At 58.0% G+C, this 26,036-nt stretch overlaps 11 protein-coding genes across 11 annotated transcripts; 9 read left to right on the forward strand and 2 right to left on the reverse strand.

The window, feature by feature from the left end:
• Positions 1–118: 118 nt before the first annotated feature.
• On the forward strand, positions 119–4,685 carry C8Q71DRAFT_748695 (CPSF A subunit region-domain-containing protein). The gene is made up of 12 exons (XM_047923154.1): positions 119–486; positions 542–933; positions 988–1,275; positions 1,329–1,507; positions 1,569–1,930; positions 1,983–2,395; positions 2,453–2,907; positions 3,083–3,251; positions 3,303–3,422; positions 3,474–3,680; positions 3,735–3,860; positions 3,913–4,685. Exons 1-12 carry the CDS (start codon positions 261–263, stop codon positions 4,615–4,617), a joined length of 3,642 nt encoding a protein of 1,213 aa, XP_047780994.1. The 5' UTR covers positions 119–260; the 3' UTR covers positions 4,618–4,685.
• Positions 4,686–5,015: 330 nt separating this feature from the next.
• On the forward strand, positions 5,016–6,194 carry C8Q71DRAFT_503996 (OsmC-like protein). The gene is made up of 4 exons (XM_047918989.1): positions 5,016–5,169; positions 5,229–5,385; positions 5,443–5,624; positions 5,679–6,194. Exons 1-4 carry the CDS (start codon positions 5,047–5,049, stop codon positions 5,736–5,738), a joined length of 522 nt encoding a protein of 173 aa, XP_047780995.1. The 5' UTR covers positions 5,016–5,046; the 3' UTR covers positions 5,739–6,194.
• C8Q71DRAFT_504002 (OsmC-like protein) lies at positions 6,195–7,330 on the forward strand. The gene is made up of 4 exons (XM_047918991.1): positions 6,195–6,626; positions 6,683–6,842; positions 6,898–7,088; positions 7,144–7,330. Exons 1-4 carry the CDS (start codon positions 6,483–6,485, stop codon positions 7,201–7,203), a joined length of 555 nt encoding a protein of 184 aa, XP_047780996.1. The 5' UTR covers positions 6,195–6,482; the 3' UTR covers positions 7,204–7,330.
• A 711-nt stretch (positions 7,331–8,041) lies between these two features.
• Positions 8,042–10,000, forward strand: C8Q71DRAFT_821325 (ras-induced vulval development antagonist-domain-containing protein). The gene is made up of 3 exons (XM_047926202.1): positions 8,042–8,685; positions 8,742–8,813; positions 8,870–10,000. The coding sequence occupies exons 1-3, from the start codon at positions 8,147–8,149 to the stop codon at positions 9,741–9,743; spliced, it is 1,485 nt and encodes a 494-aa protein (XP_047780997.1). The 5' UTR covers positions 8,042–8,146; the 3' UTR covers positions 9,744–10,000.
• Positions 10,001–11,044: 1,044 nt separating this feature from the next.
• Positions 11,045–11,981, reverse strand: C8Q71DRAFT_748705 (uncharacterized protein). Its single transcript, XM_047923155.1, has 3 exons — positions 11,641–11,981; positions 11,413–11,588; positions 11,045–11,346 (listed from the first exon to the last, which is right to left on the reverse strand). The coding sequence occupies exons 2-3, from the start codon at positions 11,533–11,535 to the stop codon at positions 11,233–11,235; spliced, it is 237 nt and encodes a 78-aa protein (XP_047780998.1). The 5' UTR covers positions 11,536–11,588; positions 11,641–11,981; the 3' UTR covers positions 11,045–11,232.
• An 800-nt stretch (positions 11,982–12,781) lies between these two features.
• Positions 12,782–13,540, forward strand: C8Q71DRAFT_504042 (uncharacterized protein). Its single transcript, XM_047918992.1, has 3 exons — positions 12,782–12,807; positions 12,859–13,447; positions 13,499–13,540. Exon 2 carries the CDS (start codon positions 12,948–12,950, stop codon positions 13,404–13,406), a length of 459 nt encoding a protein of 152 aa, XP_047780999.1. The 5' UTR covers positions 12,782–12,807; positions 12,859–12,947; the 3' UTR covers positions 13,407–13,447; positions 13,499–13,540.
• A 2,270-nt stretch (positions 13,541–15,810) lies between these two features.
• C8Q71DRAFT_855876 (uncharacterized protein) lies at positions 15,811–17,326 on the reverse strand (the record flags this gene model as incomplete). The annotated part of the gene is made up of 2 exons (XM_047927233.1): positions 15,811–17,116; positions 17,169–17,326. The coding sequence occupies 2 exons, from the start codon at positions 17,324–17,326 to the stop codon at positions 15,811–15,813; spliced, it is 1,464 nt and encodes a 487-aa protein (XP_047781000.1).
• Positions 17,327–18,325: 999 nt separating this feature from the next.
• On the forward strand, positions 18,326–19,279 carry C8Q71DRAFT_504068 (uncharacterized protein). The gene is made up of 2 exons (XM_047918993.1): positions 18,326–18,965; positions 19,018–19,279. The coding sequence occupies exon 1, from the start codon at positions 18,443–18,445 to the stop codon at positions 18,938–18,940; it is 498 nt and encodes a 165-aa protein (XP_047781001.1). The 5' UTR covers positions 18,326–18,442; the 3' UTR covers positions 18,941–18,965; positions 19,018–19,279.
• A 312-nt stretch (positions 19,280–19,591) lies between these two features.
• On the forward strand, positions 19,592–20,536 carry C8Q71DRAFT_905821 (uncharacterized protein). Its single transcript, XM_047928905.1, has 2 exons — positions 19,592–20,111; positions 20,132–20,536. Exons 1-2 carry the CDS (start codon positions 19,709–19,711, stop codon positions 20,350–20,352), a joined length of 624 nt encoding a protein of 207 aa, XP_047781002.1. The 5' UTR covers positions 19,592–19,708; the 3' UTR covers positions 20,353–20,536.
• Positions 20,537–22,886: 2,350 nt separating this feature from the next.
• On the forward strand, positions 22,887–24,568 carry C8Q71DRAFT_504154 (uncharacterized protein). The gene is made up of 4 exons (XM_047918995.1): positions 22,887–23,556; positions 23,612–23,772; positions 23,828–24,397; positions 24,449–24,568. Exons 1-3 carry the CDS (start codon positions 23,108–23,110, stop codon positions 24,373–24,375), a joined length of 1,158 nt encoding a protein of 385 aa, XP_047781003.1. The 5' UTR covers positions 22,887–23,107; the 3' UTR covers positions 24,376–24,397; positions 24,449–24,568.
• On the forward strand, positions 24,347–26,019 carry C8Q71DRAFT_504127 (uncharacterized protein). The gene is made up of 2 exons (XM_047918994.1): positions 24,347–24,397; positions 24,449–26,019. The coding sequence occupies exon 2, from the start codon at positions 24,711–24,713 to the stop codon at positions 25,944–25,946; it is 1,236 nt and encodes a 411-aa protein (XP_047781004.1). The 5' UTR covers positions 24,347–24,397; positions 24,449–24,710; the 3' UTR covers positions 25,947–26,019.
• The last annotated feature ends 17 nt before the right edge of the window (positions 26,020–26,036 follow it).

Below are 26,036 nucleotides of genomic sequence, written 5' to 3' on the forward strand. Positions count from 1 at the left end.
GCGAATAATGGCGAGACGCGCTCTACTCGAGCAGCCGCGACGCGTCGCGCGCATCCACGTGACCATTACCGACCCTAGACGCGGATACGCACGGACGCTCGACTGAAGGAAGCTTTCGCCACCATCGTCGACGGCGAGCCGCACGACCCTCACCTCCTCCGCGCCTGCCTCCTCCCCGCTAGGTGCAACAGCCTCGCTTGAAGCTGAAAACAGGCGGCAGCGAAGTCCCCCTTGCCGCTCGTTCCTGATACGCTTTTGCCATGCATCTGTATAATTTGACTCTCCAACCGCCTACGGCCATCACACATGCTGCGGCGGGCAACTTCTCGGGCTCAAGACAACAAGAAATCGTCGTTTCCCGTGGAACGCGTCTGGAGCTCTTGCGTCCGGATGTCCAAAGCGGGAAGGTCTCGACCGTCATTGCAACCGACGTATTCGGGTCCATTCGTTCGCTCGCGGCTTTCCGTCTGACTGGCGGTACGAAGGGTGAGGGCTTGTACGTATCTTCCGATGCTTCTTGGTATTCACTACTTTCTCTCAGACTACATAATCCTAGGCTCCGACTCCGGCCGCATCGTGATCCTGGACTACGACCCGAAAACAAGTAGCTTCACCAAGGTTCATCAGGAAACCTATGGCAAGTCTGGAGCACGGAGGATCGTTCCGGGCCAGTACTTGGCTACTGACCCAAAGGGACGCAGTGTCATGATCTCCGCCGTCGAGAAGGCGAAGCTCGTGTACATCCTGAACCGTGACGCCGCTGCAAACTTGACCATCTCCTCGCCGCTCGAAGCTCACAAGAACAACTCTATCATCCATCACATCGTCGGACTCGACGTTGGCTTCGATAATCCGATGTTCGCTGCATTGGAGGTCGATTACTCAGAATCCGACCAAGACCCCACAGGAGAGGCCTTCAACAATGCAGAGAAGGTCAGTGATATGCAATATACCAGAGGTCCTTGCACTGAGCCGGTAGTCTGACAGTTGTTGACGTACTACGAGCTTGACCTTGGTCTCAACCACGTTGTGCGGAAATGGAGCGAGCCGACGGATCCAAGAGCGAACCTGCTCGTTCAGGTTCCTGGCGGCCAACTGGCCTCGTCAGACCGCTATGATGGGCCCTCTGGTGTGTTGGTGTGCTGCGAAGACCATATTATTTACCGACATATGGATGCGCCCCAGCATCGTGTGCCCATACCGCGACGACAACATCCCCTTTCAGATCGCAACCGGGGGCTCATCATTACCGCGGCTGTCATGCACAAGATGAAGGTATGAAAGTACGACACATCGTTTGTAATCGTTTGCTGAGTGTCGGGCGACAGGGTGCATTCTTTTTCCTGCTGCAGAGCGAAGAGGGTGACCTGTACAAAGTCACAATCGACCACGAGGACCAGGATGTCAAAGCCGTGAAGATCAAGTATTTTGATACTGTCCCGGTCGCTTCGAGCCTATGCATCCTCAAGTCTGGGTTCCTGTTCGTTGCGTCGGAGTTTGGCAACCAGTTGCGTGACATTATGTCATTGTATCCCTTGGTGTGCGACTGACACGGCTGTATTCTACAGCTACCTCTACCAGTTCCAGAAGCTCGGCGACGATGACAACGAACCAGAATTTTCATCCGCTTCCTACCCCTCCTACGGCATGGCCGACCCCTCGTCCGCTCTTCCCCTCGCCTACTTCCGACCTCGCCCTCTCGACAATCTGATCATGGTTGACGAGATGGAGTCACTCTGCCCCATTCTCGATTCGAAAGTCATGAACCTGCTGCCGAACTCGGACACTCCCCAGATTTTCGCTGCATGTGGGCGGGGGGCGCGCAGTACGTTCCGTGTGTTGAGACATGGTCTCGAGGTGGAGGAGGTCGTCAGCTCGGACTTGCCTGGTATCCCGAATGCGGTTTGGACCACGAAAGTGAAAGAAGACGGTACGCGTCTGGGCTTCGTCTACTCGATGCATGTTTCTTATGAGTACTCTAGACCCCTACGATTCATACATCATTCTGTCCTTCGTCAACGGTACTCTCGTGCTCTGCATAGGGGAGACCATCGAAGAAGTTCAAGACACCGGCTTCCTGTCCTCCGCACCGACACTCGCAGTCCAACAGATCGGATACGATGCCCTCTTGCAGGTGCACCCTCACGGTATCCGACATGTCCTCAGCGACAAGCGCGTGAACGAGTGGCGCGTACCCTCGGGCAAGACTATCGTCGCTGCGACGACAAATAAGCGTCAAGTCGTTGTGGCGCTCAGCTCAGCAGAGCTGGTCTACTTCGAGTTGGATCTGGATGGGCAGCTCAACGAGTACCAGGACCGCAAGGCCATGGGCAGCACAGTGCTTGCACTGAGTATTGCCGAAGTGCCTGAGGGGCGGCAACGAACACCGTACCTAGTATGTCGAGCGGCCTTCTTGTACCTGCAAAAACACTGACAATCAGTGGACTTTCAGGCTGTAGGTTGCGAAGATCAAACGGTACGGATCATCTCGCTCGACCCGGAGAGCACTCTGGAGACGATCAGTCTGCAAGCCTTGACCGCGCCTCCTTCCGCTATCTGCATCGCCGACATGCTCGACGCCGGTATCAACAAGATGCAACCCACGACTTTCGTTAACATCGGCCTGCAGAACGGCGTGCTCCTGCGGACGGTCCTCGACCCCATCAACGGGCAGCTCACGGACACACGGACGCGGTTCCTCGGCACACGCCCGATCCGCCTTATACGCGTACTCATTCAGCGCAACCCCGGCATCCTCGCGTTGTCGTCGCGGTCGTGGCTGAACTACACGTACCAGAACCTTATGCACTTCACCCCGCTGATCTTTGAGAACCTTGATTACGCATGGAGCTTCTCTGCGGAGCTGTGTCCGGAGGGTCTTATCGGCATTTCGGGGAGCGTGCTTCGGTGAGTGGACGGTTCTTGAGGCTTCTTTTGCGAAGATGAGTCCAAGGGATCGGAAAGCGCCTTCGGGCGCATGCCGAAAGTTTTAAAGTTCATAACCAATTGTTCCTACTGAGCTTTCTTCTGGTTCTCATGACGCATCGTATGAATCTGAACTGACTCTGAACTTACAACTCAGGATCTTCCAAATTCCGAAGCTCGGCACGAAGCTCAAGCAAGATGCTATCCCGCTATCGTACACTCCTCGTAAATTCATTCCGCACCCGACGAACGGGCTGTTCTACTTGATTGAGGGTGACCACAGGGTGAGGAGTGATGCGGCCTCAGCTAAGGCGATGCAGGAACTGGTAGGTACTCTCCTTCGTCCGTTCTTTGATGCAGTATTCACGAGAGTTCAGCGCGAACAGGGGAAGATGGTTGACGATGAGATGGCCAACTTGCCACCAGAAGTATTCGGTCGCCCGAAGGCTCCCGCAGGGACATGGGCGTCATGTATCCGCATTATTAACCCTGTCGACGTAAGTATTATTTCTCGCTTGCTCAACGCACAGACGCTCAATGGTTTACAGGCGAAGACCGTCAATGTTCTCCCCCTCGACGAAAATGAGTCTGCGTTCTCGATCGCAGTTGTACCCTTCGCAGCAAATGGCGGCGAGCTGCATCTCGTGGTTGGGACTGCCCAAGACACGTTCATTGCGCCACGATCGTGCACGACTGGGTGGATTCGAACATACCGGTTCACCGAGGACGGCACAAATCTGGAGCTGTTGCACAAGGTATTTGTTCTGAGGCAGTCAGGGTTCAGGGCGAGAGATTGACCTTTCTCTCAGACAGATACCAATGACGTCCCTCTTGCTGTGATGGCCTTCCAAGGAAGGCTTGTCGCTGGTGTCGGCAAGGCCCTTCGGCTGTACGATATGGGCAAAAAGAAGCTCCTCCGGAAGGTGGAGAACAAAGTGAGTTGCATGCTACCGAACGTTCCGCGCTCTATCTAACGCTATCACCCAGAGCTTCGCGTCTGCGATTGTGTCATTAAGCACGCAAGGCTCGCGCATCCTCGTCGGAGATATGCAGGAGTCCGTGTTCTACGCCGTGTACAAGCCGCCAGAGAACCGACTGCTCGTGTTCGCGGACGACACGCAGCCGCGGTGGGTCACGTCGATGGCCATGGTGGATTACAACACGGTAGTCGGCGGCGATCGCTTCGGCAACGTCTTCGTCAACCGGCTGGACCCCAAGGTCTCCGACCAGGTCGACGACGACCCGACAGGCGCAGGCATCCTGCACGAAAAGGGCCTCCTCGCGGGCGCGCCGCACAAGACGAAGATGCTCGCGCACTTCCACGTGGGCGACATCGTGATGTCGATCAACAAGGCGTCGCTCGTCGCGGGCGGGCGCGAGGTGCTGCTGTACACGGGCCTGCACGGGACGATCGGGATCCTGGTGCCGTTCGTGTCGAAGGAGGACGTGGACTTCATCTCGACGCTGGAGCAGCACATGCGCACGGAGCAGCTGAGCCTCGTCGGGCGCGACCACCTCACGTGGCGCGGGTACTACGCGCCCGTGAAGGCGGTCGTGGACGGGGACCTGTGCGAGGCGTTCGCGCGGCTGCCGGCGAGCAAGCAAAGCGCGATTGCGGGCGAGCTGGACCGGACGGTGGGCGAGGTGCTGAAGAAGCTGGAGCAGCTGAGGGTGACGGCGAGCGGGTTCTGAGCGCGTGTATGTGGGCGCTGCTTGTGTGTTGTTGATGGTGTGTACAAAATGTATCATATTCTCTTGTGCTGTGTGATGGCTGCGGTGCTGTCTGGCTTTGTGCCTGTGTTCGATGCCTGGTGAGTCGCTGCTACGCGTGTTTGTGGTCAGGTAAGCACGTTGTGTGGACTACGTTTACTCGTCCCTGATATTTCGGCCGCTATCAGATCGACATGCTTGTCGAGTTCGTCGTGTGGTTCACAGTCGCGCATTGACAACGCGGGTCCCCCAAATTGGGATAATAATATGTCTTCGATCGTGGGCAGGCGCTCCTAGCTCACCGACTGTCAACCATGCAGCGTCATGGGCTCACACAGCTGCAGCCCCCGCATATAAGCACGTCGGCGCCATGCAGCTCTTGCACCGCCTCTTTCTCTGCCGCCTTGCTCAATGCCATTGACGATGTTCAACCCTCTTTCACTCGCGAGCGCGCGGCCTGTCCTTGCCCATGGAGCCCGGGGGCATGCCCTTCGTTACCACAAGCGCACGCTCATCACGCTCAAGGATCACAAGGTAGCCCCAGTGTATTTCAAAGAATTGTACCATGGCTTGATGCATTTCAACGCTGGCAGTACACCGCCCACGCTACTGCGCGGGGCCAGGGCAGGAATGGACAAGTCAAGTCCGATGACGACCACGGACTCGATCTGCGCCTCGCAATGCCTAAATCGCTCGGGGGTAAAGGCGATGGGCAGAACCCCGAAATGCTTTTTGCAATGGGATATGCTGGTGCGGACATGAATGACGCTTCCGTATGAGTGCAGTACTGAATAGGGTCCGGTGTAGCCTGTTTTCTGAGCGCGATGCAGCTCGTGGCAGGCAAGCTAGGCAAAGCGGAAATGGCGAAGAACGCGGTGGTGCACACGCAGGTGCACGTTGGGGAGCCGAAGGAGATGGAAGGATTTGGGCTCGAGGTTGCGATCCAGGTTGAGGGGGTGGATGAGGAGCTCATCAAGGCTGGGCATGAGGTATGCGCTCATCGCTGATAGCTGGAACGGTGCATGGTTGACCCATTTCCGCAGGCATGCCCGTACAGTCGCGCGTTGAGCAAGGGCGTCGTTGTGAAAGTCTCGAAGGCGTAGAATCTGTATCGGCGGGCCCGGGTCTCTAGCGGTATCGAACCTAGTCCCTCACTACTGCGGCATTCGCGGCGGGAAGCGACGCAACGGTGTATTGGTCGTGTCAGCCACCGTATTCCTGGGATGTGGCGGGGCTGAACGATATGCAAGCCGGTGTGTGGTGGGTACATGCGGCCCCGAGCACCACAGTGGTGCCAGGCTGTGCCAGGCAGGGGGTGCCGCGCCCTCTTCTTGGTTGCGTTGTGGCGCGCACGGACGCCTTCTTGCCCGATTGGGGAGCGCGCCAGTCACAAGGCGTGACCCAGGCGTGACTTCCCCGATATGATCGTCGGGTCGCCGCCAAGAGGTTGTAGCCTGGAAGCTTTCGCGACGACTGGCCGGTGCTGATTGGCTGTGCGGTCTGTGTTGCGCTCCAATCTGTGCGTCACCGTCCAGGTCATGGCCCTCGTAAGGATGAGGTTGTTTTCTCGGCCCAGCATCAGCGCGCCAGCGGTGTGTTCTCTTCGCGCACGCGTCAGCCAGGCCGCCCTCAGATAAAAGGCACCAGCCTCCCCGACCATGCTCCCCATCAGCTTTTCTGTCCACGAAACCAACTTCTTCGCTTACACCGACGCACCCACACTTCTTACGACCTCTCACGACCGTATACGTTCTTGCCTATAGACGCCGGCATTCTAATCTCACGATAGTCCAACTAATATCGTTCATCCTCGTTATCGCAACAACCCAAACCCATACTTCACCACCATGCGCCCGACCACCGCTGTCGTTCGTCCCCTCACCACCCGCTACACCCCTCGCCACTTCGTTGGCCGGGGTGTCCGTCTCTCGCCGCGCGCGAGCAATCCATCGCCACACGCGCGAGGCATCCTCACGCTGAAGGACCATGTTGTACGTGCAGCGCAATGAATCGCGGCCTTCAAATCGTATTGACGTCTTTTCTGCAGTACTTCGCGAGGTCCACCGCTGAAGGCTCCGGCCGGATAGGCGGTGTCGTCAAGTCCTTCGGTGACTCGCCCCTCGAGTTCAACATGGACATGCCCAAAGTTGCCGGCGGGAAGGGTGAAGGCATGAATCCCGAGCAACTCTTCGGAATGGGCTACGCCAGTGAGTGTCCCGACGAATAGCACTTCGGAGCTCGATGCTCAGTTGCCACCTATAGCCTGCTTCCTCGGATCGCTACAGCTCATGGCCGCAAGAGCGGGCAAGAAGGAGCTCGCGGAGAAGGCGAAGGTGCACACGAAGGTCTTCCTCGGGCACCCCGAGAACCCTGACCTCGAGGGCCTTGGCCTCCGCGTCGAGGTCGGTGTCGAGGGCATTGACGACGACGACATCATCGCCGCTGCGCACGATGTGAGTTGCCCTTTGTCAAATTGGTGATTTTCAAACGTGCTGATGGGGCCCGCAGTTCTGCGTATACAGTCGCGCGCTGACCCAGGGTTGCGAGGTCAACGTCGTGAAGGTCTGAGCGCATGTCACGCATACGTCATTTCTGACGGTCCGTCGGCGCCGGTCCTGGTCTGGTCCCTGGACTTGTCCATCTGTGTATATGATCTGCGATCTTTCGCTGTGGATATTTGTCGCCTGTGACATATTGTATAGTCTTTAAGGTGTCCCCACTACTGTACAACGTAACGTCATTCGCTTGTCTCCGAGCACCATTGGGTTGTTGAGCAACACACGCTGCCTCGGACCCCACAGCTCGTCATAGCCAAGTCGCATCACGAATACGAAACTGTAGCCATCAAAGAATGTAAATAAGTAGACTTGATCCTATACCCAAGCGCAATTAGAATCCATGTAACACGGTCTCGGCAATTGTTCGTCACCGCACTCTCGGTCGGTAAGAAGGATGTACGAATGCCTGTATGGGTCCATCCGATGTTCCCATGGGAGACGAGTGCGTGGAAGCACTGAAAAGTCTATTTGTCTAACTGAGATGGGTTCTCCAGTGGGAGTCTCCCGGGCAACGTTGGGGTCGCGCCCGAATCCTGGTGCTTTTGTGGAGCCCGTTAGACGCAGGAAGAGGACGGGAGGCTGTGGATCCGGGTGGTCAAGGCACTCGTCATTTGCACATGGTATACCCTTGTGAGATCCAGCATTGTCAGACCACAGAAGCTAGAGCATACTCCCAGTCACAGGTGAGTAGCATGCATTGGTAGCAACCGCAAGTGGTCAATGTTACATATGTTTCGAGGGATCTGTCCAAGATCTGTCTGTGTCTCGAGACTCGAGGCGCCCGACGCCTGGATTCCCACGCTTTCTACGATACTTACTGCTGCATAGGCGCTCGTTGAGCCGCCTGTGGCTGCTTCACTGCATCTTTCACGCTTCGACACTGGTACAGAACAAGCCCTCTACACTCTCAACTGAGACAACCGCTGTTATCTACTTGCTTGACTTAAGCTAATATGGCTACGATACACCCGTCGCGCATGGGCCTCGTGCCCCAGGACCCGCCAAAAGACGTCTACGCACAAACGCGCGACCGCCGACGCTCCCCGTCTCCGCGTGCCCCCCGCCGTCGATCTCCTCCGCCACACCTCAGCAGAGACAAAGACCGCCACGACAGACGAGATCACAGGGACGACGACCGCGACCGCGACAGGCGTCGCGACAGCGAGGCGGGCAAGCGGGCGGAGCGCGGTCGCGCACGGGCGGACGACTACTTCGACGAGGCGAGCAGCGGCGGGGAGGGACGTGCACCCCCCAAGCGGGCTCGGTCGAGGAGTGTCGACAAGGAGCGGGATCGCGAGAGGGAGGAGCGCGGCGAGAGGGAGAAGGAGAGGGACAGGCCGAGGAGGAGGAGTCCTGAGTATAGCGAGTATAGGAGGCCGTCGCCGCCGAGGGAAGGCAGTGCGCCTGCGCCGTGGAGGCAGCAGGAGAACATGTACCCGAGGGGAGGGGGTATGGGGAGGTTTGCGGGCGGAGGCGCGGATTATATGGAGAGGTTCGTCGGATAATTGTGCGAGGGTCGCCGCAGTCGCTGAATACCGTTCTGCGCAGTCGACGACAGCAACGCGAGAGCAACACGCTGAGCATTTGGCCGCCCTCGCCAAAAGCACCTGCGCGTGATCTGTATGTAGCGCCTCATTTATGCTGGTTCTGCGAGTAGCCGACTTATTCCTTTACAGTTCCGCGGAACGCGACTCGAAACACCGCAAAAAGTCGCACAAGCGACGCCACGAGCCTGACTCCGACACAGACACGGACTCTGAGGAGGAGCACCGTCGCAGACGGAAGGAACGCAAGAAGTCGCGGAAAGAGAAGAAAGAACGCGAACATGAGCGTCCACGAGAACACCGACGGCACCGCTCGCGCTCGCATCGCCGCAGCGATGAGCAAGATTCCGAGGACGAGAGGGAACGCCGGCGCCGGAAGGATCGTCATCGTAGCGATACTCGGACGAAGAGCCCGGAGCAGCGCCCGCCCACAACGGAGGCGGAAGACGACGAGTGGGTCGAGAAATCGGCGCCCACGGGCGTGGTGGCGGCTGCGCAAGGCAGCGCTAGCCCGCCCAAGGCCCCTCCTTCCATGCCACCTCCAGCTCGCCCCGCGTCGCAGCCTGCCATGGACGACGAGGAAGACGAGGGCGAGGACGAAGACGACGAAGTTGGGCCGCAGCTCCCTCAGAGGCTCAACAACTCGCGCAGCAAAGTGGACGAGCGACAGTACGGTGGTGCGCTGCTGCGCGGCGAGGGCAGCGCCATGGCCGCGTTCCTGAAGGACGGCACGGACATGCGCATCCCGCGGCGTGGTGAGATCGGGTTGGAGTCGGACGAGATCACGGCGTTCGAGTCGGTGGGGTACGTCATGAGCGGGAGCCGCCACCGGCGCATGAACGCGGTGCGTATGCGCAAGGAGAACCAGGTCATCAGCGCGGAGGAGAAGCGGGGCATCTTGAAGCTCCAACAAGAGGAGCGCGAGCGCAGGGAGGCGATCTTGAGGGAGGAGTTCCAGCAGCTTGTGGACGAGAAGCTCAAGTCTCAGGGCGGGCCTGCGAAGTGAGGGCTTGTTGGAACTCACTCCTGTTGTTGACTGTACTGTACAGCGGCCACCATACATGCTATTCACTGTGTTGTATCCCGACATCCATGGACCATCTTACACCATTCTGTCACTTATGCAGGCGAGAAAAACTGTCGATGCAGAGCTTTGCCCAGGAAGCCATTCACATAAGCGTACTTTGTATACATAGCTGCTCGAAGTACTTGTAGCGTCGAATCGAGCTTTGAATGGGTATGGAACTGACTGGGTTGCCTATTACAGACACGCACCCAAGCGGTGGCGCAGCCGCATCTGCAGATTTTGCTGCAACGAATGACCAGGCCGGCTTCCGAGCGTTACACTGAGTTGGGCCTTCGTCCTGTCCAATAACGGCATGGCGCTACGGCGTCAACACCATTGTCAATATGGCTCTCCAGTTGTGTATCCAAGGGAAAGGTATCGCTCTATTACATTCGTGGAACAGGAATGACAGCTAAAACCAAGTAAAACTGGTAACTACACGTCGACATATGGATGCTACTAAACAACTGATCTAGGACAATATCATAGCGGACATCACGCTACCAATTGCTGCCAGTGCGGCAGTTGTAATGCTCGAACCGGACCTGCAATCCTGCATGCGGGAGCTTGAACTCTCTAAAGGCCGGACAAGAAGCATCTCAGCCAAGACGCGAAGGTCCAGCAATAGGGCGACCTTCCGAGTCGGCCCATCTATTGTACTGCGCCGCCCGCTTTGCCTTGGAAGCTACGCCATTCAGGGGAACTGGGCCAGGTGCCGTCGCGTCCGCAGCCGGCGCATCGGCCTGAACAACATCACTGCGACTTGCCGACTCTGGGGCTGTAGGTGATGATACAGTAGAGTGGTTGGGAATGGTTGTTCCTACGTGAGGTTGGTTCATCACGCTCTGTGTCGACGAGGGAATACTGAGCAGATTGCTAGTGCCAGGTGTGACCGGCGCCATCGCCGTGAAACTCTGCGTTATGCCCGCGATGGTTTCGTATGCGAGGGGGTCTGATTTTGCCAGTCTGAAGATGGCGTCAACGAGTTCGTGTGGTGCGACGAGGGGCGGTCCTACAGTCACGCGTACATCTGGGAGTAGGAGTCGCGGAACGCCATCGGTTGTCACAGCCGAACTGTTGGCTGTGGCCACGCTGGCAGCCGGAGCAACCTGAGGCACTGGGGCCAGACCGGGGGAAACGTCACGGCGAGGCGCGTCAGGTGTAGTCTGCGTGGCGTCGCCGCTGGGCTGAGGGGCGATTGCGTCTCCAGCATGGGTAGAACCGACCTGAGTTGGCGAGGGGTTGGAGGTGTCCGCCACACGAGGGAACGGTTCGACCCTCACATCGAAGCTTCCGAGTTCGGCGTGGGGCGTGACCCAGTGGCCATCGGACAAGCCCAGCTGCTCGTGAGGTTCCTGCGGGGAAGCGGATGGAATCCCGGCAAGATGAGGCGTCCGGTCCGCATCACCGCTGCCATTACGATCGAGGTCTACTCGTAATGGCACATTGCGGCGAACGCGCTGCTGCCGTGGAGGCGGCCCCAGCGCGATGTCCGGGGCTTCAACTTCGTCAGGGAAAGGGAGAAGTAGAAATCGGGGTATAGGTGCGTCCCTCCCTGCTCTGAGTCGTTGGCGCAAGCCAATCCAGACTATAACCAATGCGATCACAGCAGGGAGCATTTCCCCCATAAGATGGATCGCGCGGGGCGTCGAGCCATGCAGCTGACGAAAGGCTGCACCGCAGGCCATGTTGTTGCCTGCGTCGGTAGCCACCAACTCCAGAGGTTCCGCATATGGTCCTTGAGTGAAGGGATGAAGGGCGGAGGAGGAATGAAGGGGTGAAGGTGTCGGTGGGATCTCTCGTTCTGCCGGCGGAGGCCCCGCTGACTGTGCTCCAGGTTCATCGTAACCTAGCAGGTCCCTCTCACCCTCGGCAGGAGGCGTTACTGTAGGATTGGGCGCCTGAGGAGCAAGCGTTTGCACGGTGGCAGGGACGGCAGGTAGCCGGAGCACGCTGCAACGCCGGTATCAGGCCTCTTGTCATTGTCGGTGATTGGACAAACTTACTGTCGGTTCCAAACCATCGCGATGGCCCTCGCAGACAGGCGATGGGCAGCTTGCAGAACTACCCCCAAGTTCCGGTGGCCTGTGCCGGCCACTCGAGGGTTTGATAGCCTTGTCAGTGTATTTACGGCTGCACGAAGGAAGATGAACATGGGGTCTGCAGCGACGGGTCGCGGTGTGGTCTCGGACGGGAGGCGGGAGGGTGTTTGAGAGCAGATTGAACCAGGTGCGTCAGTCTCATCTTCCGTGCTGTCATGCTAGCTCATCACTGTGAAGAACCACGCGTCACAGGCATAATGTGCTCGATCCCAAACCGCCATCTCTACACAAATTGGCACGGGCAGACAATAAGGTCTTAGGTGGGCAGCTCCTAGCAACGTGCTCGAGGAGCTTGAGACATCGCTGTCGGCGCGGCGGCAACGATGCGGGTGCCTGCCGCTGCGACCGACGCATGGATCGTCCGCGCGGCGGATGGCGCGTTGCGCGCCGACGCGCCTCGCACGTGTAGGCTTGTTGAATCGCATTCAACAAGTCGTCGCTCACGTGTGCGGCGCGCGAGGGCTATATATGGCCTGTGCCCGCCCGTCCGTCCTCACCTACTGTTCCCTCTCGTCCCTCAGTTACTCGCACTACTCGCGTAACCCACCGCCCTTTTGTATTCCTCTCACGAGCCATGCTCGTCACGCTCTACTTCTTGAAGGGTCTCGCCGCCCTCAAGAGCATTTTCATCCTCACTGCCGGTGCCTCCGTCTCGTGGTATTCGCAGCACATCGACAGCCCGACAATCGGACCGGGCCCGTTGATCCTGACGCTCGCCTATGTCTTCTCCACTCCATCAAGGTACGTGGTTTGATAGCTCATTTGTCTCGCATGAGAATTGAACGCCCCTCGCTCCAGCTCTATTGCGCTTGAGGAACCGTCTCCTACGGAGCCTTCGGAAGATATGCCAGTCGACGCAGCTTTCTGGCAGGCACACTCGGATATCGCAGATTCTCAAATAGGTATGTTCAATCTTTGTCGCGTTCCAGCATAGAAATCTCATGTTGTGACAGCAGTATCGGATATCTATACTACCAGCACGCCTTCGGTCACCGAGCCTGATGATGCTCCCCCTCAAGACGACGCGCCCACGTCCCCCATCATGACGTTCGTTGACATTCCTGAGCTCAACTGGGCAATTCCCGAAAGCCCGACAATTCGAGAGCCAAAGGCCGTGGGGATGCAGCCCGACTTCGTCGTTTGGAACTTCTACTTCACGGAGATTGCGTGGGACCCTGCTACTCGCACGGTGGCTAGATTGGGCCCATCGCGTCCAGCACCCACTGTCGGGTCTGACAATGACGTCCGACCCGCATGGCGATACGAAACGCTGGATTACAAGAAACGTTGCAGGACGAAGAAGACACTATGGTATGGCGGATACTTTGTCTCGTTGATCGTCCTTTGCGTCCGGTTTTACCTGCTGGCGATTACGATCATCCGTGTGGTGCGTTCGTTGGCTCCCATCCCGGGGCTGATTGGACAAGCCTGGCGCCTTCTTGGAGACGTACGTCGCCCGGTCCAATGGGTCGTTACTCGTCGTCAACCCGAGTATCGTTAGGCACGTAGCAGGAGATGACAGTGATATATCGATCTTCGCAGGTGCGTATCTCGGCGATAACTAACTGCAAGTTGCTAACCATCTGGTCTTAGATTCGTACTGGATACGTTACTGCGATGCTTTGGTGCACCTCTATCTCCTCCGGTTTTGGTCTGGTCCGTCGTCGACATCGCATCGAACGACACCGCGCACTCGGTCCTCCGGTAGTTCCTTGCTGATGCACCGGGTCGATCCCGGTCATTGGCCCAGCCCTGCTGGTGTCGGCCTGTGCACAGCCGCTGCCAGTGAACAGCAGAGGCCCGCCTCCGCAGTACCCTGTGCCTCCCACACCCTATCAACCCTATCCACCTCCCGGTCTACAGTCACTTCCTCGTTCATGTATGGGTACCTTGTCTCGGTTTACTCCCACTTGTCATCTCGCCTCGCCTCCCCTCGCCCCGGTCTCCGTCTTCATCTTCACCTGTTCCAACACTCGATTTATCCCAGCCCGGTCTCTTCCTTTCCTCGGTCATATTTCAGGCTCATCTCGTCATCTTTCGCATCTCCTGGGACCTCATCGCGCAACGTTGACCTGCCTCAAACATCATCTCGCCTACGCCTCGTCTGCGTCAAGATATGCACAAGACTCGCGGAACTACCACTCCAGCACACGTTTCTCAATCTCGTCTCAGCTTCGTCTCAATCCGATCGAGAATCACCTCGCGAGCCAACGACCCTCGCCTTATCATGTACGCATTCGCCTCAACTGCAAGTCTCCCCTGCCTGGATCTCCGTCTGCATGGACACGCCTATATGGCTTCCCGCTCGTCCAAGTCTCATACCTCTTGCTAGAAGTCGCCTCACCTTCGCATTCCCCCTTCCACACGCCTCATCTCGTCTTGTTGCGCCCCATGCGCCCCTTGATTCACTGATTGCTATCCCGCCCAGCTCCCACCGGTCGTGTTCACGCCCGTCGCTGCCGTCGCCCATCGCATCCCAATTCGCGTCCGTTGTCATCTCGCTGTGCTTCATTCTGCTCATCTTATCCCTCGTCGCATCCCTCGTCATCGCCCGCTCTCTCTCTCGACGTCTTCCTGCACTGTCTCGTCCGTGTTTCCGCTGTCCAGCCCGTCATGCGTTCCCCCTCGCCCTTCTTGCTCTATCTCACCGGTCTTCGTCGCCTTCCTTGTGCTACCTGGCCGGTCACCTCCGCGTCGTCGTCGCATCCGCTTTTCCGCCTGCCGCCCACTCGTTGGACTGTCAACCAACTTACTCGCGGCGTCCAATGCTCACCTCGTTCCTTCTCGTCTCTGCCTCCTCCGCTCGATGTGTCGACCTATCGGTCTATGTACCGCTCCCGGCATCCATCGTCGACAATTGCCTTGTCTCGCTTCGTGCCCCGGTTTCCTGGTCATCAAGTTGGGAACGGTTTCTTCTTCCGGTTAGATTTGTACTGTGTCTGCCTCTTGAGTCTTGTCCTCCGACGTCTCTGTGACCGGTTCCTACTGTAGCATACTGTACAATAGAATCTCCTTAGGACAGTGATTGCACTCCAGCGCCGGACGCGGTGTTGTAGTGCAGTTTCTGCCCTTGCACGGAGACGTTTTGTATGACGTAGTCATGATCACATTTTCTTCGTATCATCAGACTTGACCTACATAGATTTGTAACCCTCGGTACAATGTTCAATAAAACTTCGTCAGAAGCAACCTTTAGGAATCATTTTGTGTGAGGTTGCAGTGGGCATCGAGGGGCTCGTTTGGGCGGCCGCGCGCGCTCAACTATGTAGATAGCGGCGGCTGGCTAAGTTATGACGATCACAGCTCGAAGTTGACAGAACAATTTGCATTCTCTTGCATACGGTGCTCATGCATGCTTGTGTAGCTCTCTGTGTCTCGAGAGATAGGACTCAGAGTCAATACCGTCGTTGAGGCATCAAGACTCCAGTCACCGACCAATCAGAACGCGGGAAACAGACTAAACAGGTAGATCGCGCACGACGCGGCGGACGTATGCCTCTCGTCCCCACCGGCACCTACGGGAGTCCTTGCATCGAGCCACCACTTGCGCAACCTCGCCCTCTCTCTCCCGAGTCATGTTCGTCCCGCTCTGTCTCTTGAGGGCTGGGGTTTCGCCGCTCTGAATACTCGTCCTCACCGCTGGCGCCCTCTCATACTGGTACTCGCAGTACATTCACCCCAAAATCCCACAATTGGGCCGGGTCCGTTGATCACGACGCTCGCCTGCGTTCTTCAGACCCTCCTGTGACTTCGAACACTGAGTTATCATGACATTCAAATCTGCGGAAATGGTATCGCTATAAGTAGACTTCGGGCGGGATGATGTAAGAGCTAACAATCGAAACAGTACATGTCCAGACGTGAATGCTACAAAACTACGAAGCGATGTCAAATAATATTGCGTCTCAGCCCAAACGCGACGGCCCAGCGATGGGGCGACCATCCGAGTCGACCCATCTGTTGTATTGTGCCGCCCGCGCCGGCTCGAGAATTACACTGTTCAGGGGAGCCGAAACAGGGGCCACCGCGTCTGCGACCACTGAGTCGTCTTGAACTTCAACACTGGGACTCGCCGACTCTGCAACTGGCGCTGTAGACGACAAATCGGCCCCGCTGTGGATGGCATCCCCTGCTGGAGGTTGGTTACCCCCTGTGGCGGCAACCGTAGCGGCTACGTTCTGCGTCGATGGCGGAGTGCCCAAGAGACCGCCAGGTGCAACAGGTGCGGTCAATGCGAGTGTCCAGCGTGCGAAGTCCAGGACGGTCTCGTATGCGCTCCGGTCCACCTGCGCTAGCCTGGTCATCATATCAATGACATCTGGCGAGACGAGGGGCGGCGCTGCAGTAACGCGTAGGTATCGCGGAATGGGCTCCATGGTAACCGTCGAAAGGTCGGTCGGGACCATGCTAGCGGCCGGAGCAACTTGCGGAACTGCAGTTGGACCCGGGGAAACGTCGTCACCAGGCGCATCAGGCATGGTCTGAGCAGCGTCGCCATTTGCAGCCTCGTTGTGGACAGGGAGCTGCGCAGGGATCTCGAGAGGTGGTGCGGGCGTGTCGGGGACTTCCTGGGTCACGTCGTTCGCGTGCTCAACAGGGACCGGATGTTCACCTGGAGTCGAGCTCGTAGCTTCATGCAATGCAAAGCCGTATACGCGGTCGAAGTTCGTGAAGGTTCCCGGCGCGTCCCAGAAGTTGGCACGCGGGATTTCGGCTGGAAGTGGCGGCTCCTCTGGTGGATCTACGCTCGGTGGTTCGATCGGGTGGTCCGCTGTCACCGATCTCACTCGCCGACGGGCAAGGTAGATCAGGAATCCGACTAGGATGCATAAGAAGGTCATCCATAGCTCTGGCCGCACCCGGGTTGCAACGGTGGTAGGAGGGCCATGGATCTGGCTCGACATTCGTCCAGGACGGGTGAACTGCGTCTGCGGCGGCTCCGATGTCAAGAGCATGGCTGGCCCTAGGAAGCTCGACTGATCCGTGGGTGCCTCGGATCGCAGTGCGACTTCATGGTCCTCGGGTTCGGCTGCCTCGAACGCTGCCTCGAACGAGTCGGCTTGAGTGAGTGAAAGGGGTGCTGCGCCGGTCTCAAGCAAGTTGTCTTGAGCGGGAAAGAGAGGTTCGGTGTTGCTCTGAGGAGGCAGTGGGGTATTTGACGATGAAGGATCTGTGCCATCCTCGGGCGACGGAGGAGGCAATTCGGGTGTACTGTGGGTCTTGTGTCAGATGAACGATTCCGTTGATTAAATGCAACACTTACCGATGAATCAGGTTCCGTAGAATAAATCTGTAGCCTCGAAGAGGTAGATACTGAGCCCCTCGCAGGGCTGCCGTGAGGTGACGGCGGCCTATGCCAACAAGCTGGGAGCCATACCGCCTTCTCAGGGCCCAGAGAGCTGCACCGGCAAGCAAGAACATGGGATCGGATGCTGTCGCCGAGCAGGGAGGAAGGGACGAGGCCTGAAGGGTGTCCTGAGTGGGTGGAGGGAGGGGGCGAGGGAGGGGTGTCCGAAGAGACGAACCAGGTGCGCATTCCTTATATTCCTTGCTGTCATCACGGCTCACGGTCAATGTGAAAGAAAATGTCACAACCATATTGCTCCATAGCTTCGCGGTGGTGTATACTACCATCCCACTGAAGCTAGGTTACCGAAGCCTACTATGCATCCTGGTCATGATAACCGGAATACATAGGCCTCGGTACCTCGTGTCGAGGCAATGTTGTTGCTACCGGTGCGGACGGCGGCGTCAATGCGCGTGCTCGTCGTGTATGCCGGCCAATCAGACGGCGGGGAACTACTCGGCGGCGGATCGCGCGCGACACGTCGATGCGCACCGACGCGTCTCGCACGTGCAAGCTTGTTGAATCGCATTCAACAAGTCGTCACTCACGTGTGCGGCGGTGTGCGGCGCGTCGAGGGCTATATAAAGCCTGTGCCCGCCCACTCGTACTCACCTATCGTCCCCGCTCACTCCTCAGTTTCTCGCATCCCTCTTGTATCCTCGCCCCCTCGCCTACCAGTCACACAAGCCATGCTTGTCACGCTCTATCTCCTGAAGGGCATCGCCGCCCTCAGGAGCATCCTGATCCTCACTGCCGGCGCCTCGGCCTCGTGGTACTCGCAGTACATCGACAGCCCGACAATTGGGCCCGGCCCGTTGATCATGACACTCGCCTGCATCCTGTCAGCTCCTTTGATGTACGTGAACGTATTCCCGCTGGGCTTGCATGGGAGCTGACGATGTTTCACTCTAGCCCTATCCCGCCGGACGAGCCAGCACTGCCGGAGTTCATTCAACTTTTGGAATCTCCGCCAGCTGATTCCGCTCTCTGGGGGATTCATATGGAGGACGCGGTATTGCCGCTGCTTTCAAAGGACTCGGAGATGAGCCTTGCGGCCGCGATGGGCCCCTCTGGTATGTTCGATATTTCTATCTCCACCACACTGCGACTCAACTACACCCTGAGCAGAGTCCGACGCCCTTCCTACCGCGATCGACGGTTCTGCAGTTCCCAACACCAGCAGTGTGCCAATGTCTACGGCTCCAGCGGTCGACGTACCCGAGATTGACTGGGTGACCCCCGAGGTGCCTACCATCCGACTCGGAGTGTTCAAGGCCAAGCCTGAGGCAACGCAGCCAGACTCCGTCACCTACTTTGGCGACATATTTATTACTCGATTCGACGCTTATGAACACAACCTCAACTGGGACAACGCACTCCGTTCCGCGGCATCTGAAGGCGATGTCGTACCGCCGTTGTGGCGGTATAGATTTCCCCTCCTATCATTCCGGAAGCTCTGCCTGAGCAAAGGAGAGTATCCATACGTTGGAAATATCCATTTTAGCTTCATCCTGGCTATGCGTGTCGTGACGCTGATGTACGGTGTCCTCGACACCTTGCAAGTACTGCTGCCTATACCGCAGCTTATTCTGGAAGCCTGGCGGATCTACAGAAACGCGCGTCGCCCCCCACGTATGATCACTACTCGCCGCCAGCGCGAGTATCGTCGGTTGCACAACAGGAGATAACGCAGTGGTTCATCAGATCTCGCCTGTACGTATTCACTTTCTTCATAGCTTCCTTGTCGCTTACAAGCAAGCCTCAGGTCCGTCCTGGAGGCGATCTGCGATGTCTCGGTGTAACCACCATCTCCTTCGGTTTTGGTCTGGTCCGTCGACACTCGTCGACATAGCATCCAACGACACTCGCGCACACGGTCCTCTGGCGACTCCTCGCTGACGCACTGGCACCGGGCTGATCCTGGTGGTCTTCCCCGACCAGTGCGATCTTGTTGGTACCGGCTCGTGCACAGCCGTTGCTAACAGACAGCAGACTCGCCTCCGCGGACCCCGGCGCGTCCTATCTCCCCAGTCTACGACTTCTTTCTCGTTATGTGGCCCACTCGTCTCGGTTTATTCCACCTCTCGCCTCGCCTTGGTCTCCATCTCCATTCTCCGAGTCGCCTGTTCCCATCCTCGATTTGTCCCCGCCTGGTCTCTTCCCTTTTTCGATTCTCATCTCGGTATCGTTTCTCCTGGGACCTCATCGCGCAACGTCGACCTGCGCCCTTCATCATGTCGCCGAGCCTCGTCTCGATCTCCGGCCCGTCTCTCAGCCTCGCCTCAATCCGATCACCACTCGCCTCTCGAGCCAATGATCCGAACCCTCTCGCTCCTGTCCCCGGCCCTTCTACTCGCCTCAACTGCAAGTCTCATCCACCCCTGCGTGGACACGCCTATCTGGCTTGTCTCTCGCTTTAGTCTCATCTCCCTTGCCTGGTCCCGCCTCACCTTCGCATGCCATCTCGCAAACGCCTCGTCTCGTCTCGCCTCGTGCCCTCCCGGATTCCTCGTGTGCTATCCCGTGCAGCTCGCATCATCCTCGTCTACGCTCGTCGCTCTCGTCGCCTGTCGCATCCCGATCCGCGTTCACTGTCATCTCACTGCGCTTTGCTCCGCCCTCGCCGCATGCTTTCATCGTCACGCGCTCTATCCCTCAACGTCTTCCAGCTTGCATCATCCTGTCCTCGTCCGCGTTTCCGCTGCCCAGCCCGCTATGCGCTCCCCGTCGCGTGCTACCTCGCCAGTCTTCGTCGCCTCCGCGCTACTCAGCCAGTCCCCTCGCATCGCCGTCGCATTCGGAGGCTTCCCCGTCTTCTGCCCGCTCATCGGACTTCCAACCAACTTACTCACGTCGTCCACCGATCACGTCGTCCCTTCTCTCGCAACGGCCTCGTCTCTGCCTCCTCGGTGATCTCTACCGCTCCCGGCTTCCATTGTCGACAACCGCCTTGTCTTGCCTCGTTCCCCGGTCTCCTGGTCCTCAAATTCGGAACAGCCTCTTCCTCCGGTTAGATTTGTATCGTGTCTCCCTCTTGTGTCTTGTCCTCCGATGTCTCCTCGTGTCCGGTTCCTACTGTAGCATACTGTACGATCAGTAGTCTCCTGAGGACAGGGACTGCACTCCAGCACCGGACGCGGTGTTGTAGTGCAGTTTCTGCCATTGCATGGAGACGGTTTGCGTTGCATAGCCCTGGTCTCATCATTCCCTTAGACCTTCTCCCATCCGAATGGACTCGGCCTAGATTTGTAACCCTTGGTAGAATGTTCAATATTGTCCCCTTCGTACACTCCAAAGAAGTAAGACTTCAATTTATAAGTATCCTTCTTGTGACACGGTCGGCGTGGGTTTATTTCCCACTGAAGTCAAACTATGACAAGATACGTACACAGAGAGACAACCCTGTAGACCATGGCGCATCGCACGCGACATACACGATGTCACTCAGTCTCTGATTCTGAGCTGCGCGCACTGCCAGTGTACATGCGAGTTCAAGCGCATCATCCACACGCTGCCTCAATGACCATGTACATAAGTACAGAGTCGTTCTCAATCTGCAGTTGAAGCAGCGCCCGGCTCGGTAGTAATCACGTAATCACGCTGTACATATACATCGCGTAGCCTCGTGGATCATCGCCGATGTTCCACGAAGTACACACATCCAAGTCCAAAGACAAAAGCGAACGTAAGGCTGCTACATATACGAAGTGAACTCATGGAATTCAATCCCATACAGTACCTAGTGGTGTCCAGTGTTTCCGGTCCAGCCTGAGCGGGAACGGCTCCAAGCATGGCAAGTCAGCCCCATCGTGACGGCCCAGCGACAGGGTGACCTTCAGAATCCACCCAGCGGTCGTACCCCGGAGTCATTGCCACCACCTGCTCCGTGGCCTCCTCCTCCGAGTCAGGCCCTGTGTTTCCAGGCGGCGCCAGTCCATCCATACTAGTCGATGTGTCGCCACCTGCCAGTGGGGCCGCGTCGCGCGACGAGGTGCTGGTGCCTGCGAGTTCGTCGAGGTCGCGAGCTCTGGTGCTCATGTCACTGCCTGGGCGGGCAATCAAACCCCTGAGTACCCTGTACCTCCATCTCCAAAGAGGCGAGCTCTCCATCCTGCGGAGCATCGTGACGACTCGGAGCTCTTCGAATATGGCGGCATTAGTGTCAGCATCCTCAGCGGCCCCGCCTACAGGTTCGTCACCGGGGGCGACAGCTCTCAGATCGCTGTCTGGTATGAAGCTTTTGAGCCACCTGTATCTGCTCGGATCTGACTGCTCCATCCTGCAGAGCCTATTGGCGAGCTCTTCAAATTCGGCGGCGGGTGTGTCGGCGGTCTCGCGCATAGGAACTGGGAGTTGCGGGGCGGGAGCAGTCCCGGCAGGTGGCATCAAGCCCGGTCCGGCTGACGCCGTGGTGGCAGTAGGTACCGGTAGGCTTGGCGTCGAACCGGAAGATGCAGTGGAGATCCCTGTGGGTGTCACGGTGATTGGGATGTCTGGCGTGGCATCGTGGGCATTGCCACTGTGCTGCGGGACCGCGACGGCCGTCTTTTCAACGAGAGCCGAGGAATCCTCTGAAGTCGAGCTCTTAGACTTGCCCTTGCGGTCAGGATATTCGAAGCTGTAGCGGAATGTATCGAAATCCGTGACTGTTCCAGGTGCGTCCCAAAAGTTTGGGCATACTAGGTTCTGAGAGGCGGGGGCTGGCGACTCTAGATCAGCTGCGCTCTGTGTCTGAGGCTGCTGGCCGTCAGGCCCGACCCGTGGATTGGTGAGTCTGAGGTTTGGCGTCTCAGTTCTCCGAGTCGTCCGCTGATGGGCACGGTAGGCGAGGAATCCCAGGATGCATACAACGACCGTCAGCCTGAGTTGCTCCGACTGCACCCAGGTCGTAACGGCGGTGGTGCCTGCCAGTGGGCCATGGTTGTCGGGTAAAGCTGGCCCCACAGTGTCCGTCAATTGTCGCGGATAGGCGAACTGCGTCTGCGGTAGACGCTCCATCGTCAAGAGCACAGCTGGTTCTGGGAACCCCAACAGATCCGTGGACGACTCAGAGACAGATGGGATCACGTCCTCCTCGGATCGCGGCGAGACGTCATGGTCAGGCTCAGGTTCGGCCACCTCGAGCGATTCGTTGGCTTCAGCGAGCAAGAGCGGTCCTGCGCCGGTCGCAAGGGAGTTGGGTTGAGCGAGCAAGATGGATTCTGCATCAGTCTCCAGCGAGTCAGGTTGAGCGAGTAAGCGAGCTTCCGCGTCGATTTGCGGAGGTGGTGGGGTATCCGATACCGGCGAAGGATCTGTGCCATCCTCGGGCGACGGAGGAGGCAATTCGGGTGTACTGTGGGTCTCGTGTCAAATGAACGATTCCGTTGATTCAACGCAACACTTACCGATGAATCAGGTTCCGTAGAATAAATCTGTAGCCCCGAAGAGGTAGATACTGAGCCCCTTGCAGGGCTGCCGTGAGGTGACGACGGCCTATGCCAACGAGCTGGGAGCCATACCGCCTTCTCAGGGCCCAGAGAGCTGCACCGGCAAGTAGGAACATGGGGCCGGATACTGTCGTCGAGCAGGGAGGAAGGAAGGCACAAGGCCTGAAGGGTGTCCTGAGTGGGTGGAGGGAGGGGGCGGGGGGGTGTCCGAAGAGACGAACCAGGTGCGCATTCCTTATATTCCTTGCTGTCATGACGGCCCACGGTCAATGTGAAAGAAAACGTCACAAACATGGTGCTCCCTTTATATCATCGCGGTGGTGTGTACTACCATCCCACTGAAGCTCATGATTCACGACAAATGCATAGGCCTCGCCACCTCCAGTAGAGTCAACGCTGTTGCCGCAGGTGCGGACGGCGGCGTCGATGCGCGTGTCCGTCGTGTATGCCGGCCAATCAGACGGCGGGGAACTACTCGGCGGCGGATCGCGCGCGACACGTCGATGCGCACCGACGCGTCTCGCACGTGCAAGCTTGTTGAATCGCATTCAACAAGTCGTCACTCACGTGTGCGGCGGTGTGCGGCGCGTCGAGGGCTATATAAAGCCTGTGCCCGCCCACTCGTCCTCACCCATCGTCCCCGCTCACTCCTCAGTTTCTCGCATCCCTCTTGTATCCTCGCCCCCTCGCCTACCAGTCACACAAGCCATGCTTGTCACGCTCTATCTCCTGAAGGGCATCGCCGCCCTCAGGAGCATCCTGATCCTCAGTGCCGGCGCCTCTGCCTCGTGGTACTCGCAGTACATCGACAGCCCGACAATTGGGCCTGGACCGTTGATAATGACGCTCGCCTGCATCCTATCGGCTCCTCTGATGTATGTGGCGTTTTCTCGATGGGCTTGCATGGGAGCTGATAATGCTTCGCTCTAGCCCTATCCCAAAGGACGAGCCAGCACTGCCCGAGTTCATCGAACTTGTGGAGTCCCCGTCAGTTGATTTCGCTCTTTGGGGGATTCACATGGAGGATGCGGCATCCCAGTTGCTTCCGACAGACTCGGACGTCGGCTTTTTGGCCGCGGTGAGCCCATCTGGTGTGTTCGACGTTTTCACCTCTACTGCACCCCGACTCAACTGCACTCCAAGCAGAGTCCGGCATCCTTCCTATGGAGGTCGATGATTCTGTAGTCTCCAGTGCGAGCGGTGTTGCGATGTCTGCGGCTCCAGTAGTCGATGTGCCCGAGCTCGACTGGACGACCCCCGAGGCTCCCACCATCCGAGTGTTCAAAGCCAAGGCAGCAGAGCCTGTCTTCGTTACCTACCTCTCCGACTACGTCACAAGGTTCAACGAGCATGTATCCAGCATCGAATCGGACGCCTCACTCCCTCCCACGGTATCTGACGACGCTGCCGTACCGCCCATTTGGCGATATCAATACCCTTCCCTGGCCTTCCGGAAGCTCTGCCTGAAGAAAGGAAAGTACTCGTCTGCCGGACATGCCCACTCCCGCCTCATCTTGGCCACGCGGGCCGTAGCGCTGGCGTACATCCTCTTCAACATGTTCCAGGTGTCACTGTTGCCCGTGCTGCAGTCCGTCCTAGATGCCTGGCGGATCTGCAGGAATGCGCTGCGCCCCCCGCGTATGATCATTGCTCGCCGCCAGCGCGAGTATCGTCGGTTGCACAACAGGAGATGACGTGGTTCATCAGATCTTGCTTGTACGTATCCACTTATTCTTAGCTTCCTTGTCACTGACGAGCAAGGCTCAGGTCCGTCCTGGAGGCGGTCCGCGACGTCTCGGTGTAACCACCATCTCCTTCGGTTTTGGTCTGGTCCGTCGACACTCGTCGACATCGCATCCAACGACACTCGCGCACACGGTCCTCTGGCGACTCCTCGCTGACGCACTGGCACCGGGCTGATCCTGGTGGTCTTCCCTGACCAGTGCGATCTTGTTGGTGCCGGCTCGTGCACAGCCGTTGCTAACAGACAGCAGACTCGCTACGCAGACCTCGGCGCGCCCTACATCCTATGTCCCCAGTCTACGACTTCTTCCTCGTTATGTGGCTCACTCGTCTCGGTTTACTTCACCTCTCGCCTCGCCTCGGTCTCCATCTCGATCCTCGCCTGTTCCCACCCTCGATTTGTCCTCGCCTGGTCTCTCTTCCTCGATTCTCATCTCGTCATCTCTCGCTTCTCCTCGGACCTTATCGCGCAACGTCGACCTGCGCCCTTCATCATGTCGCCAACACCTCTCCTCGATCAACATATGCGCAAGACTCACGGAACTACCACTCCGGCCCAAGTCCTCACCACTCGCCTCTCGAGCCAATGACCCAAAATCACCTAGCCCTCTCGTTCCCGTCCTCTTACGCACCCGGCCCTCCATTCGCCTCAACTGCAAGTCTCATCCACCCCTGCGTGGACACGCCTGTTTGGCGTCCCTCTCGCTCAAGTCTCATCTCCCTTGCACGGTTTCGCCTCACCTTCACATGCCACCTCGCAAACGCCTCGTCTCGTCTCGTCTCGCCTCGTGCCCTCCCGGATTCCTCGTGCGCTATCCCGTGCAGCTCGCATCATTCTTGCCCACGCTCGTCGCTCTCGTCGCCTGTCGCATCCCGATCCGCGTTCACTGTCATCTCACTGCGCTTTGCTCCGCCCTCGCCGCATGCTTTCATCGTCACGCGCTCTATCCCTCAACGTCTTCCAGCTTGCATCATCCTGTCCTCGTCCGCGTTTCCGCTGCCCAGCCCGCTATGCGTTCCCCGTCGCGTGCTACCTCGCCAGTCTTCGTCGCCCTCCGCGCTACTCAGCCAGCCACCTTCGCATCGTCAAGTCGCATTCGGTTCCCGTCTTCTGCCCGCTCATTGGACTTCCAGCCAACTCACTCACGACGTCCACCAATCACCTCATCCCTTCTCTCGCAACGGCCTTGTCTCTGCCTCGTCCGCTCGATGTGTCGACCTATCGGCGGTCTCTGTACCGCTCCCGGCACCCATTGTCGACAACCGCCTTGTCTTGCCTCGTTCCCCGGTCTCCTGGTCCTCAAATTCGGAACAGCCTCTTCTTCCGGTTAGATTTGTATCGTGTCTCCCTCGTGTCTTGTCCTCCGATGTCTCCTCGTGTCCGGGTCCTACTGTAGCATACTGTACGATTAGTAGTCTCCTAAGAACAGGGACTGCACTCCAGCACCGGACGCGGTGTTGTAGTGCAGTTTCTGCCCTTGCACGGAGTCCGGTATCTGTGTCCATCTCTCAGCGGACTTAGCCTAGATTTGTATCTCTCTGGAATGGTCATTGGATATCAACCGTTTGTTAACACAAAAGGTCTGCGCGCCGCTGGAGCCCTTAGGTCAAT

This window comes from Rhodofomes roseus, assembly GCF_022264815.1.
Source record: "Rhodofomes roseus strain CIRM-BRFM 1785 chromosome Unknown C8Q71scaffold_6, whole genome shotgun sequence".
Taxonomy (NCBI): domain Eukaryota; kingdom Fungi; phylum Basidiomycota; class Agaricomycetes; order Polyporales; family Fomitopsidaceae; genus Rhodofomes; species Rhodofomes roseus.

Bases quoted from the DNA above. Each gene is read 5' to 3' on its own strand.
- C8Q71DRAFT_504154 (XM_047918995.1), top strand. From the start codon at position 23,108: ATGCGCGTGTCCGTCGTGTATGCCGGCCAATCAGACGGCGGGGAACTA. The intron at 23,557-23,611 runs GTATGTGGCGTT...GCTTCGCTCTAG, and splicing joins ATCCTATCGGCTCCTCTGAT to CCCTATCCCAAAGGACGAGC. The intron at 23,773-23,827 runs GTGTGTTCGACG...CACTCCAAGCAG, and splicing joins GGCCGCGGTGAGCCCATCTG to AGTCCGGCATCCTTCCTATG.
- C8Q71DRAFT_748695 (XM_047923154.1), top strand. From the start codon at position 261: ATGCATCTGTATAATTTGACTCTCCAACCGCCTACGGCCATCACACAT. The intron at 934-987 runs GTCAGTGATATG...GTAGTCTGACAG, and splicing joins CCTTCAACAATGCAGAGAAG to TTGTTGACGTACTACGAGCT. The intron at 3,423-3,473 runs GTAAGTATTATT...AATGGTTTACAG, and splicing joins GCATTATTAACCCTGTCGAC to GCGAAGACCGTCAATGTTCT.
- C8Q71DRAFT_504127 (XM_047918994.1), top strand. From the start codon at position 24,711: ATGTCCCCAGTCTACGACTTCTTCCTCGTTATGTGGCTCACTCGTCTC.
- C8Q71DRAFT_503996 (XM_047918989.1), top strand. From the start codon at position 5,047: ATGCCATTGACGATGTTCAACCCTCTTTCACTCGCGAGCGCGCGGCCT. The intron at 5,170-5,228 runs GTAGCCCCAGTG...CAACGCTGGCAG, and splicing joins TCACGCTCAAGGATCACAAG to TACACCGCCCACGCTACTGC. The intron at 5,625-5,678 runs GTATGCGCTCAT...CCATTTCCGCAG, and splicing joins TCATCAAGGCTGGGCATGAG to GCATGCCCGTACAGTCGCGC.
- C8Q71DRAFT_905821 (XM_047928905.1), top strand. From the start codon at position 19,709: ATGCCATCTCGCAAACGCCTCGTCTCGTCTCGCCTCGTGCCCTCCCGG.
- C8Q71DRAFT_504068 (XM_047918993.1), top strand. From the start codon at position 18,443: ATGTCTACGGCTCCAGCGGTCGACGTACCCGAGATTGACTGGGTGACC.
- C8Q71DRAFT_748705 (XM_047923155.1), bottom strand. From the start codon at position 11,535: ATGCGGAACCTCTGGAGTTGGTGGCTACCGACGCAGGCAACAACATGG. The intron at 11,347-11,412 runs CTGTGATCGCAT...GGAGGGACGCAC, and splicing joins TATGGGGGAAATGCTCCCTG to CTATACCCCGATTTCTACTT.
- C8Q71DRAFT_504042 (XM_047918992.1), top strand. From the start codon at position 12,948: ATGACGTTCGTTGACATTCCTGAGCTCAACTGGGCAATTCCCGAAAGC.
- C8Q71DRAFT_504002 (XM_047918991.1), top strand. From the start codon at position 6,483: ATGCGCCCGACCACCGCTGTCGTTCGTCCCCTCACCACCCGCTACACC. The intron at 6,627-6,682 runs GTACGTGCAGCG...TCTTTTCTGCAG, and splicing joins TCACGCTGAAGGACCATGTT to TACTTCGCGAGGTCCACCGC. The intron at 7,089-7,143 runs GTGAGTTGCCCT...TGGGGCCCGCAG, and splicing joins TCATCGCCGCTGCGCACGAT to TTCTGCGTATACAGTCGCGC.
- C8Q71DRAFT_821325 (XM_047926202.1), top strand. From the start codon at position 8,147: ATGGCTACGATACACCCGTCGCGCATGGGCCTCGTGCCCCAGGACCCG. The intron at 8,686-8,741 runs GTTCGTCGGATA...CGTTCTGCGCAG, and splicing joins GGCGCGGATTATATGGAGAG to TCGACGACAGCAACGCGAGA. The intron at 8,814-8,869 runs GTATGTAGCGCC...ATTCCTTTACAG, and splicing joins AAAGCACCTGCGCGTGATCT to TTCCGCGGAACGCGACTCGA.